Source organism: Glossina fuscipes, unplaced genomic scaffold, assembly GCF_014805625.2.
Source record: "Glossina fuscipes isolate IAEA_lab_2018 unplaced genomic scaffold, Yale_Gfus_2 27, whole genome shotgun sequence".
Classification (NCBI taxonomy): Eukaryota; Metazoa; Arthropoda; class Insecta; order Diptera; family Glossinidae; genus Glossina; species Glossina fuscipes.
In genome coordinates, this window is record NW_023998422.1 from 1,090,191 (window position 1) to 1,107,178 (window position 16,988).

At 35.7% G+C, this 16,988-nt stretch overlaps 1 protein-coding gene across 1 annotated transcript in view; it reads left to right on the forward strand.

Annotated features, from left to right (window-relative positions):
• LOC119635855 (patched domain-containing protein 3) overlaps positions 1-13,881 on the forward strand; it is a 28,416-nt gene extending 14,535 nt beyond the window's left edge. Inside the window, exons 2-10 of the mRNA XM_038030868.1 lie at positions 4,447-4,577; positions 4,645-4,790; positions 8,390-8,604; positions 9,888-10,069; positions 10,137-10,316; positions 10,372-10,535; positions 10,591-10,929; positions 10,985-11,298; positions 11,359-13,881. Coding sequence (XP_037886796.1) covers positions 4,447-4,577; positions 4,645-4,790; positions 8,390-8,604; positions 9,888-10,069; positions 10,137-10,316; positions 10,372-10,535; positions 10,591-10,929; positions 10,985-11,298; positions 11,359-13,254 — 3,567 coding nt within the window. The 3' untranslated portion in view covers positions 13,255-13,881. The remainder of the gene's footprint in view (positions 1-4,446; positions 4,578-4,644; positions 4,791-8,389; positions 8,605-9,887; positions 10,070-10,136; positions 10,317-10,371; positions 10,536-10,590; positions 10,930-10,984; positions 11,299-11,358) is intronic.
• The last annotated feature ends 3,107 nt before the right edge of the window (positions 13,882-16,988 follow it).

Sequence of the window (16,988 nt, forward strand, 5' to 3'; positions counted from 1 at the left end):
ATTTTCCATTTGATGGAAAACTCTCGAAATCTCGATACCAATGAAAGTTTAAGGGCAAATTGAATTTAAAGGTGGGCATGATCCAATAGCATTTAATGTAATTGTTTAAATATCGCCATTGCAAGATCATCTCTGTGAACCGATCGATTATTCAGACGAAAAAAATAGAAACATTTATTAACGAGCATAAAACATTTTTCGTATCATAGCATATAACCAGTTTGCTTTACATTTGTTGTTATTTCAAATCAAGTTTTTTTTATAAATATTTATAATAAACTACATGTGGGTATCGATTGCTGAAAGGCGTTGGGCAATTCGCATTTCATAAATTTACAAAATTGTTTTATCTGAATTACATATACACCCAAATCCTTTGTTGCACGGTCTTTTTTTACACGATTTTTAAAATAACACTATTCACTAACAAGCGCAAGTACACTTTTTAACTTGATTGAGCAGACGAAGTCGAATCGAAAATACATTTTTTATGCCCTATAACGCTTGTGTGGCACATTAAGTTATTTCGGACGTATGTAACACCCAGAAATGCTTAAAATAGATCCCTTTCTTATTATACTAATCGATTCAGACTCATTTTCTAAATAGTTGAACGTCCGTTCGTTTGATATTTGCCTATGTAAATTTGTGTTCAAACTGCAGGTTGCAATTTTATATATATATATATATATATTTTGACGTACTTTAGCTCTAGGACGAACGCTTTTGAAAACGGTTCGGGTCGTTATATGGGGAAAAATTGCAATTTTTAAAATTTTTCGGTAAAAATGGCTCAGTAGTAGTGTTTCGGCATTGTAAATTGATGTAAGAACTTTTAATCGGCTGGGCAATTTCTTGAACCTCCTTTCATTTAACCGGTCAGACGAAAACTGAATCTATATATGGTAAGAAGATCTCATTTTCAATATTTCATAGCGAAAATTGGTTCACAATAGTAAATTGACAAGAAAATGAACCTTATCGAACTTAAACTAGGTAGGTCTATTTTAAATGTAAACCCGTTTAAAGCAACAAGGCTTCATTGTTAACGTTTTATGTTGAGAATATGTTCATAGTAGTAATTTGATATTCAAATGAAGTGGACTAAATTTGAACTACAAGGGTTTAATTCTTGGACCCCACTCTATGTGATATTTATCGTGGGTAGTAAGATCTTTTCAGAAAATGATTTAATTTATAAAGTTTTCTGATGAAAATTGATGCAAAGTAGAGAAATAGTTTGAGAGTAGGGAATTTGGATTACATAGGTCTATTTTTTAGACGCTAACATTTATAAGGGTTATCACGAAAAGCAAGCCTTTATACGGAATAATTTCCAGTTTTCTATAATAACATTTTTGGAAAGGACATTAAGTTTGCTAAATTTGGATAACGTCATATGATGTTTTAAGCATCCAAGATGGGGGCTTTCATGACAAGCATACTTTTGAATGAAAATAATGTGTAATTTTGGGTGCATTATTATTAAAACGAGCGCATAATTGTGCTTATGGAGTAGGTGTAGAGTATTTAATTGTCAGCCTTGCCCGATGTTTAATGTTCTAGTAAAAATGACAACAAAAACAAGAGCAAGTATATTTATGATGAAAATAAGCCTAAGCTAGCTAATGATGTTACTGCCTAAAATTTTGACGATAGGCATAAATTTTTATATTTTATGACCAAATATGATAAATGAAAAATTAAAAATTCCTTAACAAAAGATGTTCACTGTACTCACTTTAAACAATGTTGATTCACGTTTTGAATCCTCTCCTCAATAAGAATTTTTTTTTTTTTTTAAATTAACTTTTATTAAATTCTTATAGCAGGCGCAGTTTTAGTGGGCATTGAAGGGCAACCGTGCCCAACTACAAAAGTTTTCACTTTTTTTTTTTTTTTTTTTTTTTAATATTTGTTTTTTCATTTTACATAGTTGTAATACAATTTTTTAAATGTAAAATTTCTGCATAACTTTCTGCACCTGTGCAACATATGAATTATTATATAAATTAAATAAAATATTGCGTTCATGTTAAGCACATTTGCATACACGCATATGATGATTTTTAAGATTAATGTTAAATTCATGGTTCAATGGCTAAGAGTAACAAATTACGCCGATTTCTATTATTGATTATCGTTTCACGTACAGAATATTTTATAACTTATTATTATTTATATAAATGTTTTTATGTTTTTAAACAGTAGCAACTAACTAACAACTAAGTAAGCGTCACTTGATGGTATATTTAATAGCGGCGATTGCAAGGTCTTGGTTTCATATATGTGCATATATATAAAAATCGTAAAGCTGCTGTAAAGGTTAAAGATCAAGTAATCCGTTAACATACTTGAAATGCTTAACAATTTGCTAAATTGAATAAGTGATACAAACGCTATAGATTGAAGAGCACAATTGACCTATTTTTAAAGCGCTTTCAATAAATGCTGTAAAAGGTTTTATTTGGATTTTATTGTCAGTGTAATTTTACTTAAATGAAACTATTTGTACAAGTGTTTCATCACAAAAATGATTTTTAGAAAATTTTTGTCGCTCTGCGGGCAATAATTAGTTTCGCTTCAGAAAAATTGATTATAATTAAATTGAAATTACATTCTTTGAAAAATAAAGTCTACGTTTTATTATACATATGATGTAAAAGAAAAAAAACACTTGACACTAACCTTGAAATCATCAGTTTAAGTAAATAACTTTCTCTACTTTTTAGCGGCAATCAAATTAACTTACCAGCCGTCGAATGCAAAACACATAAGTCAATATTTGTCAATACGGATTTGCTTCAAACACGTTTCACTTTCTGCACTGGCTTTATGACGCCAAACTTTTTTCTTAGAGCATTCTTTGAAGATGTGCCAGCACAGCAGCCAATCTTGTGACAAGGCTCACAACGAGTGCTACCATCCATCTTGGAAGATAGCTTTTTCAGACAATGTGAATAGTCAACTATTTTCTGAAAATTTGCTTTCCTAAATGTTTTGTTAGTATCCAAGCAAGGCGTCGAAGGGCATCATCGATGTTTGTGTGATTGCTTTCCAAATGACCATTGACAGATCATTGTTGTCCATGAAGAAGTGTTACCTTAACATTTTCCAATCCAACGCCGAGTTATAAAAGTAATTTGCTATATTAAAAAGCCACTAAGGCAAGAAATTTGAATTTTCCCGTTATTTTGACAGTAGCGAGGATAATATTGCCAATACCTTTAAAAGCAAATCATCCGATTGACATGCAGTTTTACAAGACGTGGTTTAGATTTCTTCTTACAGACCACGTCTACGCGTCCATTCCAGAAAATATGGCATTACAAGCCAATAAGGCATAACTTGAAATTCTACCATCGATTTTTCGCTTAAACGGTTTTTTAATTAATTTTTAGTCATGTCAGTACTGCATTTTTGATTTGTTGTTGGGAATCAGGGAGCTCAAACACAAAAACGTTCGCTTTGCTAAGAGAGCTGAACATTTTTTCTTTTTATCGACTTTAAGAAAAGGAAACAAAGGAATAAATCGCTTCTTGTTGGGAAGGTTCAGTTGTCGAAACGCTTACAACATCTAGAAAAAGCTTTAGAGACCTCAAAATGCCTAGGTATATGTATATTCTTGATCAACATCAAATCAATTGAAGCATATCAGTCCGGCTGTCTATCTGTCTTAGGCAAGCCTACCCGGCGTCAATTCGCCAAAGATATTGCATGACCTTCCAGATAGCTTAGTATTGAAAACGGGTCAAATCAGTCAAAGAATAATTGGCTTGGCACTGTGACAGACCTTTCCACATCTACTATAGCCGCACCCGCAAACGATATTATAGATTATCAAAATTTATCCTTTTGGTTTCTTTTCCTTGTCATTTCTCTCAAGAGCAAGGGTATAAATGTTTCTGTCACACCAAAATACAATATTCCTTCCAAAGTAAGGAAAATGAACTCATTTTGTGTGAGCGAGTATACTATTATGATTAAACTCTACATTTTTCCAAGGACAAAGCTTATAAATCTTGGCGCATCTGTAAAATTTAAAAAGCCATGGCGCATGCGTTGTTTGTCAATTGCTTTAATGCTTTATAAACATGCTTAGGAGACTTTGATCTCTCTCTTGATTCAACGCAAAACTCGGGAGGATACAATGTAAAAATTGAATGAATTATTGATGCAATCATTAGCATCATTCCGGGTAAGAATTCATCAATGGATCATTATAGAAATGTAGATCCACCGAAATTCTTAATTATTTCCTTGTCGGATATGCTCTATTTTCATCTCCACATATTGTAAAAGGAAATGGAAGAAATTACTGTCATCCCGAAGCTTTAATCAAATATTTACAAAAATTCGCTCAATATTTTCATCAACCGTTATATCTACATGTATAAATAAAAGAAGTTTGTTGTTGTTTACATTTTTTCTTTCTATTTATTTCAGATGGCTTGTGGCATATCTTGCGTGGATAAAATTTTAAATAAAACATTTTACCATCTGGGCATATTTATAGCGAAATATCCAGGATATTTTATAATTGTTCCTATATTGCTATCAATGTTATGCATGACCGGGCAAGTTAAACAAGCTGTAATTTTACTTCAATTACGCCAATTAATAAGACAATATATTTTATTGCAGATACCAACAATTAAAGTATCAAATCGATCCGGAATATTTATTTTCACCTGTCAATGGCGAGGGTAAAGCTGAACGTGCGATAGTCGAACAGTATTTCAAAATCAACTATACTCATCGCTTTAATGTGGGACGAATAACACGACCTGGTTAGTTACAAATAATTTCTTTTAAACAAGCAAGTATACCAAAAACAAAAAAAAAAAAAAATGAAAATCTTGTGCCGATTTTCTTTCTACACAAGTTCTTATAAATTAAAGCATGTGAATTTATTTTCATTTTATATAAGTGGGAGATTGTATGTGTATGCTTTTTTGAGTGTGGGAAATCATTAACAGCCAAAATCGATGTAGAACTTTCATTGCACTAAAACCCCCGGGTTACTGGTACTGGTATTGCACCGAGAAAATTGTCTACGCCTCAGTCAAAATCGTCTGTTACGTTGTTATGTAATGCATGAATGGTTGTCCTCATTAAATTGTGCTACGTCAATCTTTCTCTTGTAGCTTGACTTGTCATCTTTCTCGCATTGGCCTCTACAACATTACATGCCTTGCAGTGTCATTTCATTCCATACACTTTGGGCAATATGGTTCGCCATCAAGCCCCTTATGCAAATGCTGCCGAAAACAACGGCGTCCGTTCTAAGTTTTCGTTGAAAAAGAGTCAACCTAGACGTGTTGTATTTCCACACGTTCCTTTGCAGTGGGAATCAATCTCTAGGCCCATCTGCTGTTTGCCATACCTGCAAATATGCAAGCTCGTCTGATACATTTGTCTCTTTTTCCTCTCCTGAAAATCGCGTTTTATGTATTGCTTTCAAGCATCGTATGTGTCTGTCGCTTGCCTGATCAGCCACTTCAGATGGCATCGTTCCGCAGCCTCATACGAGACGGTGCGGAAGCCACTATACACTCGTTCTGCATGCAATCGGAACATTCAATTGATGTTCTTTAAATACGTACACCCGCGTAAACCGTTTATCCACATCACACCCACATACATCATTATCGTTGCATCACCTTCGTTTATAAAAGTCTTCGTTTTTGCCCTGCCTGACAATATCTGATATCCCGCTTAAAGCAGCGAGCATCCGACTCGTTTTCTCGTGTGCTTTGTCGATATAAGAACGTGGAAACGTCATTCGTACATCTATCATAACGCCAAGATATTTGGCTGGTTGTCAGGATATTAAGCGATATGCTCAGGTTTTTTCCTGCTTGTAGTTAGTTCCACCTCTGTCTTCTCCGAGCACAGTTGTACTTTATTTTCTAAGAGCGAATCTTTTACAACCATAATCGCTTCTGTTCTGATTAGATTAACTTCTTAGCTATGATCCCTATCGCAATGTCATCAGCACACCTCTACGTACCCATAAGCAAAGCTGTGTCATACAAAATAATCCAAAATAAGGGACTGGGCAGAGACACTTGAGGAAAACCTGTTGTAGCCATGTATTTTTAGTACCCTCTGATGTGTGATATAATAGCGTCCTCTAGGATTGAAAAATGCCAACTATTCGCATTTGGCACGAACGTGTTTGTAATCCGTTCAATGCAATCAATATATGCTCCCAGTTAACTGTCTTAAAGGTATTTTTCAGGACCAGTCTCGTTGTTGCACAACTCTCTTTGTCTTCTTTTATCGCATCTACTGTGAAGACACGTTTCCAGAAAATCGTCTTGATTTTTTTTTATATTGTGTGTGTTGTTCTTTTGAGATGAACAAGCATGGAAAGTCACGCATGGGTAGCATTGCGACACTTTAACCCTCTAAAAATCACCTGCACTTATGTCACCTACGTCGCTTGGAGATGTCTTCATAGAGAGGATCGCCTTGTTTGCACTATCTACAAGCCTTGATACTTGTCGTTTCATAGTTCTTTCTCTCGCTTTCCACTTTCTTCGACCATGCCGTGTATTTGTGACGAGGTTGTCTGGAAGAGGAACTTTCCCAATTTCCATTTGTAGTTTTTGATGTTTAGAACGAAGTCTACGTGTTCTGCGTCTTCTCTAACATTACTAATACTACCCTTAGGGCTAGTTTCGACTTTGACCACGCAAGAACCAATGATCACTTACCAGCTAGGTCGTATAGAAAGCTACCCCACCACGCCCACTGGATTTTCATCTGGGGCCATTAAGGGAACATACTTACTTATTGTCAAAGGTTACATCTACTACCGATCCCCGACCATCGCTACCAAACGTGCGCTGGGTCTCTTCCCAGAGCACTACTGGATCAAGGGAGGTTACTGTTTACTGTCGCCCAGGCATTAAAATCGCCTGGGATGAGGACTGGCGTTTTGCTCCGCCCGTCTGTGGACAACGCATAGCTAATTGCTTCAAAACCAGTTTGGCTCGTACCGGGAGGAAAATAACACCTATATACATACGTCCGATAGCATTTCATTCTCAAGTTCTTTGTCTGACGACATAAGTAGCATGCCAGAAGGTTGTTCAGCACATTGCCAGATTGCCGCCTTGTCTGATCTTGTCCTTCATCCAGTTCGAATCTACCCCCACTGGGTGTGGTTCGGTAACATTTTATGTATGCAACTCTTGTGCTATCCAGCAGCGCTTGGGGCTTACTTGCATCATCTTCTTGATCGGATTTTAATCATATCACCACAGGCATTTATAGGGCAGCTTGTGTCAGCAAAGGGGTAGTTACGCGCCATACCTTATTCCTTGTATGTAGCGCAGCACGGGCTTTTAGTATATTCTCTTGCTTTTCTCCTTTGCGATTTCTTGCAATGCGGCCCATCTCTAAACATCTGTAACATTTCTGTACTATAGATTTTTTTTAAACCTATTCGCAACGTAGACAACTTTAAATGTAGCCAGCTTCAAGTAATACTGTGGCACAGACAGAGTCAGTGTTCGGTGTTTATAGTTTTTGATGCTTAAATACTGAACCGCCTGTTGAAGACTGATATCACACCATTTGCCGATCTGACCTCATCAAGGTGCTTAGATTCAATTTTCACTTCACCAGTTCTAAGATTGGCTCGAAGCTTTTTTCATCATCCCTTTATAGGCAATATTTTCTTATTTTCTACTTTGCTGAAAATTCAGCAGCGTATTGTCTTTAATGTGTGGTTGCGTGTGTGCACGTGTGTATGTGTGTGCGTGTGTATGTATCTGTTTATGTGTGTATGTGTATTGCGTCATGCCATGCTTATATATTGTAAATGAAGATGTGAATGATTGTCCGCGCTCTTTAATTCAATTTGCAACTGAAATCGAAATTTTTCAAGCAATAGAATATTCTTTAGGAATTTAAAAAGATGACCGCAGAACTGTCTGGTTTACAATTACTCTTGATATAAGTACATGCATTAACTAATACATATTCACACAAGTAAGCATCTTCACAGATGTGACACTTTCAATATACAATAATTTCACTATAATTTTTCATTCTTAGTAAGTAATAAAAGCAAATTTGTGCACTTCTATCGCCTTGCTCCCCTTAGGAGATAGAAATTAATTTTGAGTCATTCCCGTTTAGTACAACACCACCTACTTAGTGTTGATGTTTATTTTCAATCAGCGTACGATTTTCGTTCTGCTATGTTCAAATTTAAGCGGTAATGATGAAACTTGAAATACGTTTCCTTACTTATCATGGCACGTATCGTTAAGATCTATTTAGGTGCGGCGTTTAAAATGCGCTTTAAGAAATACTGCGAAACAGTGTATAAAATAAGAAAACAATAATAATAACTTTTGTACTTTGGTGGCAGGTCGTTTTGGGCGCGTCATAGTAACTTCAAAGGATGGGAACGAAAACATGATCAGACGGGAGATTTTTCAAGAATTACGTCGCCTAGATGATATCATACAAAACGCCACTGTACTCTATGATGGTGAACGGTTTACTTATAAGGATGCCTGCGCTCGTTGGGAGAACGAATGTTTTGAAAATGATATTTTAAATCTGGATTATATAATGGATGATGTAAGTGCTTAGTAATATCGTTCCTAGATATTTTGTTACTAAAGTAAGGGAAAACATTTGTAATTCTTGGAGGTTTCGTCAAAACTTAATATATTGACATATTTTGGCCTAAGGACGATTGCTATTTAAAAATGGTTTCGATCTGACCATTTTACGAGCACTCACATATACATGACAGGAACATTTCCTGATCTATTTATTAAGAGTAAAAGTTTAAAAAATAGTAGCGATCTGTTAACAATAGGCCCGAGATATAGAAATAATTGAGACAAATGCAAAAGACAACCACAATTTTTTTCATCCGTAGCTTTCGATCACAAATAGTATGAAATTTCTTTATGCTTGAATTTTACAAGCAATGTTGAACCACATGTGATCACATGTTAGTTATCCCTCTTTGGAAATGGCACGGGTTTGATTGCTTCCGGTGTTCTAGAAATTTTTTGCTTGAAAACCAAACGTGAATTTATTTCATTTCTGTACCAATCATTGAAAAATGAGGATCTACCATTTTGTGTAAAGGCTTGCAACAACCCAAACGAAACTTCGGAGGCCCCATAAGGTATACACATTCTTGATAAGCATTAAATTCTGAATCGGTTTGAGCATGTTCGTCTATCCGTCTCTCTGCCTTTGTCTGATTGATAAGCATTAAATTCTGAATCAGTTTGATCATGTCGGTCTGTCCGTCTGTCCGGCTTTGTATTGTCTGAAGCCAACTTTGATAAGCATTAAATTCTAAATCAGTTTAGGCATGTCCGTCTGTCTATCAGTTTGTCTTTGAATTATCTGAATCCAACATTCTCCTGGCCGCGAAATGAAGCCATCGGCTTGAAATTGACTGGGAGTTCTTGCACGCTCGTTAGTATCGAAAACGGGCTAAATCCTCGGCCTACTGCACTGTTTAAACTGAGACCTCTGCTTCCTGCATTTTCTTTCATTTACTCATAAACTACAGTAACCGCTCGGTAAACAATTTAGCTTTTTTGATTTTATTAACTTTTTTTGCGGTATTTTACCCCCGTTGTTATTATATTTTGGAAATCTTAGTTAGACTTGATCGTTTTAAATGATTGAAGTCGTTTTTTTTTTATTATAGGAAAATTAGGATTGCGATTTTTCCGGTAGTTCGTTTTTCCTGATAACGGAGATATATACTATATTAGCACATCATTGGTACAGTTGCACTCTCATAGCATAAATTTTATGAAATATCGATTTATGAAAGAGGCTTTTGCGAATTTACAAGATGACGACGCGAACTTTTCAACTTTTTCTTGCAGATAGAATCTGGTGAATTGAATTTAACATTTCCTCTGATGTTCAATCCAGTGACATGGGATGCTCACGCTTTTCCCGTCTTCTTCGGCGGAACTAAACTCAACGAAGACAATACGATATTAAGTGTACCAGCCATACAACTAGTTTACTTTGTTACAGCCGACACGAAAAGGCAAGACGAAAGGTATGTTTATTTAAAGAAAGGATTGTGTTCCAAACTACGTTCCAATTCGATTAAAAACTGTTTGTAGAGGTGCCGAATGGGAAGAAACATTTTTGAACGCAATGGGTCTGGCGGAACAGACGGGAATATTTAAACATATCTCAGTGGCATATTTTGCTTCACGGACATTAGATCACGAATTGGAAAAGAACACAAAAACCGTGGTGCCATATTTTAGCTCCACTTTCATCTTGATGGCCTTATTTAGGTGAGTTTTAATAACGACTTATGAGAGCTGTAACTACTTATAATGCGATTCGCAGTGTGGTCACTTGTATGATGGGTGATCCGGTAAAGTCGAAACCTTGGTTGGGTTTATTTGGAAACGTGTCAGCAGTTATGGCTACATGTGCTGCCTTTGGTTTAGCAATGTATTTGGGTATTGAGTTTATTGGAATAAATCTGGCGGCTCCTTTTTTAATGATAGGTGGGTTGAATTCTCGTAATAGACTTGGAAGTGCTTATAATAACTTTAACCGAAGGTATTGGAATCGATGATACGTTTGTTATGTTAGCTGCCTGGCGACGCACTTCTCCAAAGATGTCGGTTCACGAACGCATGGGTCAGATGATGTCTGAGGCTGCAGTGTCCATTACCATCACTTCTCTAACGGATATGATATCTTTCTGGATTGGTGTCATCAGTCCATTCCGTTCAGTGCAAATTTTTTGCAAATATTCAGTGTTTGCAGTTTGTTTCACTTTTCTCTGGCATATAACATTTTTTGCTGCCTGCATGGCTATATCCGGATATAGAGAGTATCAAAATCGTCACGCTCTCTTTGGTTGCAAAGTTCAGTCATTGTCGGTAGCTATTAAAGGTGGGCCGCTTATTATTATTGCTTTTGCTTATATTTCTATACGTTTTACTTATAGAAAAGCGTAACTATTTCTATAAGAAATTTATCGCGGGCGGAATTAACCGTGAGGATCCTGATAATCCAGTAGATAACAAGGATCATGTGCTAATGGCTTTTTTCAGAGACAACCTGGCCGCGATAATTAACAATAAATGGTGTAAATTTGTTATAATCGTAGTCTTTGCTGCTTACCTCGTTGGCGCCTGTTTTGGTATCACCCAAATCAAAGAGGGTTTGGAGAGAAGGAAACTTTCTCGTTCAGATTCGTACTCCGTGGAGTTCTTCGATCGTGAAGATGACTTCTATCGCGAGTTCCCTTACCGAATGCAGGTATACGAATAATTTAAGAAAGTTTTTTTTTTTAAATTAGCCTAAGTTTCTTAATTATAGGTTATAATAACCGGACCTATAAACTATTCCGATCCTGAAGTACAAGGACAAATTGAAGAGTTAACAAGAAATTTGGAGAACACGTCTTACGTTACTTCGTCCTTATATACTGAATCGTGGATACGTTCTTTTTTATCTTTTGTAGATAGAAACAACGATTATTTGAATATAACTCTTAACAGCGAACAAGAATTTATCAATGCCGTCAAGGAGTATTGGCTGTTTCCTGGTAATCCTTTCTCATTGGATGTAAAGTTCAGTGAGAATGAAACTCAGATTGTAGCTTCGCGATTTCTTATCCAAGCCGTCAACATTACAGACACGAATCATGAAAAGGAAATGGTGCGTGACTTACGGCGAATTTGTAAAAACTCTCCGTTAAATGCTACCATATTTCATCCATATTTTGTCTTTTTCGATCAATTTGAATTGGTGCGTCCTACCTCGCTCCAAGCTATGGTCATCGGCGCTGCGATAATGATGATTATTTCATTTATATTCATACCGAATATATTGTGTTCTTTGTGGGTTGCTTTCTCGGTGATATCGATTGAATTGGGTGTAGCCGGTTATATGGCTTTATGGGATGTTAACTTGGATTCAATATCCATGATAAATTTAATTATGTGCATTGGATTTTCCGTGGATTTCACTGCTCACATTTGCTATACATATATGTCATCGAATAAAAAAAGTCCCCGGGCGCGGGTACGGGAATCATTGCATTCCTTAGGTTTACCAATTGTTCAAGGATCCAGTTCAACTATTTTAGGCATTATTGCTTTACTATTGGCCCGAAGCTACATCTTTCTCGTCTTTTTCAAAATGGTGTTTTTGGTTATTCTATTCGGAGCCTTACATGGCTTATTTTTGTTACCGGTGCTTTTATCCTTATTCGGCCCTGGTTCTTGGCAAACTTGGACCGGTCGCGATTGCAAGGCCAACGAAGAAGAATTAACCAGTATAGAGCAAAAATTGAAGGCAGAGAAAGATTTTAATAACTCGTACTTTATGCGGTATACATCGGCCTCAGGCATAAATGTTCCGTATGACTCGAAGAATTTTCTCGGCACTCCGTACAAACTTTATGGAGATGAAAAGGATTTAGGTATTGGTACTTCTGGGGAGGACTCTTCCGAAAGTAGTTCGTCACGTTCTCAACGTCGCCAAACCACAGAAGACGAACATACCCAACGACGGTATGAAGAAGGTTGGCGTCGAAGCTCTTATCAAGATTTGTACGATAACAATTCACAAACTCAACTGCAGTCCCATTTATCCCTTTACAATCAGAAAGTATCAGCTCAAGAATGGCGTGCGCGTCTAGAAAATGAACATAAACAACGCAAAAAGCAGCAACAACAGCGAGAACTTTACGCTTATGACAATTACGGAGCTGAATTGCAGAGGACGCACCAACATCATCACTCAATTCAAGGCAGTTGCCTGAAGGACCACGTTAAACACAACTCATCGTTAGATGAACGCGGTCGGCGAAAACGTCGTTCCTTTCTGAGGACAGGTGTTGATAGCGGCGATGAGGGTAGTTATGAACGTACCGTCAGCCCGTTAGCGTCACCTTCGACAAAATGTTTTCAACGCAGACGTTCCTCAGAAGATTCGACCAAACAATCTACCCTTTGTTGGACAGTAGCCGATAAAGAGGTGGGCGAAGAAGAAGTAGAAACTCAATGTGCCAATTGCCTATCACCGCCAACCCCACCGACGGCTACATTGTTTAGCAGCGAAGACGATAATTATGCTCCAACATATAATACCTATTGTCGTCCCATGCCGGCTAGACGTTCGTCGTCACATCACAATCTTTACTATCAAAGAGATCATCATGCACTACCATCAACCTACCAATATGGTGAAAATTTCTGTCATCACTAACGCTAAATCTCACAAATATGTTTAAACAATAATGAAATTTTTATAAATTTTATTTTTAAGTTATTAGCGGGAAGTGCACAGTAGCGAAAGTGTAGAACGCCTAGAATACATTACCACGTTGTCTTTTCAATATTAAACGAAATTTTTTTTTCAAATACGTAGCTAAGTCAATGTCCTAATATGAAGAGAAGGATAGGAGACATTTTCTAAACATATAAAGTCGAAATAGTGCCTTATAAATCGCTCTTTAAAGCAATTTCACTAAAATGCTCCCTTTTTATATTATAGAGAATATTTTTGTGAACAATAGTGTACGTATCATTAGTCAAAAGTATTTTATGTATATATATAACGATTGAATTTCATTACATAATTAAATAGTCACTATTTTATCTATCTCATGACGTATATCTACGCGTACATTGAAGTAACGATATGTTTTCCAGCGCATGGAATGCTTCGAATATCTGAACGGAAGGAACGTCAAGTCTCTTATTCTCTATTAGGTAATTTTTTCACATTTTCATCGGTATCAAGCAAAGTTCCAAGTTTTTGCAAGAATTAAAAGACATGACAAGATAGATTCTTAATAGACTTACTCATTAGCATTAAATTTTTTTTTGTTGGAAATTTAAATGAATCGCATCGAATATATTATATATTATAAAATAATTTTCTATTTTAAGGGCTTAAGCAAAAGACAAAATCAATTTTCTTTATACGTTTTATTTTATTTATTAACGGATTTAATAAAAAAATGTAAGGCATATTAAATTAAGAAATTATGATTGTTTACTTCAACGAACACCATTCCGTTATTATTGAATACGTCAAATAAACAAATATATATATATATATATATATATATATATATATATATATATATAATTGCCCATGCCAAACCGGATGGCAGAGTAAAAGTTCAAACGATTTACAAAATATAGATGTGTTACGCGATGTGTGCGATAGACATCCGCAATTGAAAGACCAAAAGACGGAGCAAATAAGCAAATTGAGTCTATTTGAAAAAGTGGAATATACAAACTTTGTTAAGCCTTCCGACCGCGATTCGGAGTAGATTCGGATTAATTGCAAGGAAATCTTTTCCTCATCATCACCTAAAAAAGGTGCGGAAATTACCAAAGCGTCTTTGAATCATAAACCTTGCGACATTCTTATGCGTAGGTCTTCAGAAATTGCACAAAAATCTATAGTAAAACCTCTCAAGTTACTTCGTCAGCCTGTAAAAATTTAAAACACCGTTAAACGAAAGGCTCAAAGTAGATCAGAGTATCAGCAAACTGGAATGCACCATTTGTATTGAGGGGAAGCAAATACAAAGAAATGTTCTCGTACAAGATACCGATGTAGGTAGAAAAGCAAAAGAAAAGATACCACAAGAATCAGCAAATTGTGGTAAATCTTCAATTGACAAGCAAAAGAAAAGTGTAGTTGCTACACACCTAGATGCAGTAAAGAAAAAACACCCGAACAATTGAACACATCAAGTAAAATGTTCACTTCAAGTGAACATATAAGTGAACAGAGCAACAAAATTAATGATAAAGTAGATGAGATGCCAGATAATTATTCTCAAATTTCCATCGGTGTCGCGCGTCATAAACGCCGAAAATGTGTAAACTCAGAAAGACGGATACTGGATTCAGACAGTGATGACGAAGAGGAATATTCATCGAAATCTGAAGGCTCTGTCAGCGAACACTGCAACAGTAGTAGTCTTAAAACAAAATTTCAACAGAAAAGGTGCCCTACACTAAAAGTAACCCGAATAAATAAGAACGAAACTAATTTAGATTGTGAGAGCATACAAATGCTTAATGCAAGTTCTAATTTACCTCAACTTAATCATTCAATGGAGACAAAGTGAATAGTACGCCAACAGAAGTGGTGCCAACCATTAATTCTGCTAATATATCACAAGATGAGAAGTTTAAAGAAATTGATACTCAATAATCGGCAATCTTTCAATCACCGCAGTGTGAAAAAGACCATACGGTTAATAATAAAACGGATGTAAATGACTTCAAAATTGATAATAAGATGGAGATAAATGCAAACACTGGGTGAAGTGACAGAAAAAGAAAATGGGATTAACAATCAAGAGAACGATTGGGCTTCACTGAATGTGTCCGCAGCAGAAACAACACAATCAAGCTTGAATTCTTCAGCAAATAGTGTGAAATGTCTACCCTTAGGCTCTACAGAATATCGCTTCGAGAAAGTGTTTAATAATGTGGTGAATTTATTTATATCGCGTAAGCGTAAACGCAAGAAACCAACGGTCACGGACGTTTTAACTGTTTATATTCTGTAAAGTTAAAAAAGGTTTTCAAAATTTAGAATTTAATGTAGCTCCTTAAATCAAATATCATATAATACATTATATTACATTTATTTCGATATGAGAAAAGCCTATATGCAAAGAAATAAAGCTTTGCAAAAATCTGAAAGTTTATAAAGACCGTACGGCTACCATTAAAATTTCAAGAAAGGTTTTGTAGTGTAGCTCCACTTTAGAATACATTTAAAGGCCATACAAAACAGTATGACTGTATGTGTGGTTCGCGGCAGATATTTAAATGATTCTACGGCTACCAAAACTGGTTTACATCTCTTAAGTCTCGATTAACATATCTACGTTTATATAAATTCTATCAAAATTTAGATGAATATCTGCTTGCCTTTAACAATTGTAAAGCTTTTATGGCGTCCAAAGCGGTCCAAGAAATTTTTAAATTTCTCAACAGTAAGTAAATATTAATTTAAACCGTATATCAAGGATCTGGATGACGAGTATATCTGGTAAAATATGTTCACTTGTCTTTCGGAACTGCATGCTCTTGCCGGCATCTATGAATAGCCCATTTGCTATTGGAAATTCCTCGAAAAAATAATGATTCAAAGCTGATGATGATTATATATTTTTGATGTTCGTTATCGTTTGTAGAAATTCGTCTCGTAATGAAACAAAGTTTTTGGACTTAAGTTGGCGCAATATTAGTTGCTCCCTATTCGCTCTTTTCTTATTTTGAGGGGTTTGTATGCGAAAGATGGAATCCAAAAACTCACACCTGATTTGAATCTAAAAACCAATTCCAAACCGCCAATGGTCAACTAAAGCTTGCATTCACCGTCAGGCACATTTTGAATACAGACAAACGTAAACTTTTCTTTTTAAATAGTATAGAGGTCCAAAAAAACCTTTACAAGAGCTTATTGCGATAAGCCCTGGATCTGTCACAAATCGTAGATTATCCTAATCAGCTCGCTTTCGAACTTTCGCCTTCCACCTCTTTGTAATTTCTCCCAAAAATGAGGAGGTATTCATCATAGTCATTTTAACAACTAAATGTATACGTGTCAAATTTTAATGGTTCCAAAGATGAGAAAACGCATAAACAGACACAGACTCGTATGCCAATTAAGAAGACGTCTACTTAGTCACCATCTTTTTAGCTAATGTTTTGCGAAAATTTATCTATCTATATATATATATGTATATATATATATATATATATAAATTGTACTTCTCTTAGAATCAATTTCATCAATATCGCTGTGATAATGAATGTGATTATGACGATCATATGGGTGAAACGAACGGGCTCATCCATTTCCATTTAAGTTAGATTCTGACAAAAGTTTCTTTTCAAAATCCTTCTTCTGCAATTTCATGCTACCTGATCAAAATATCCAAAGTTCTCAGTTTCATG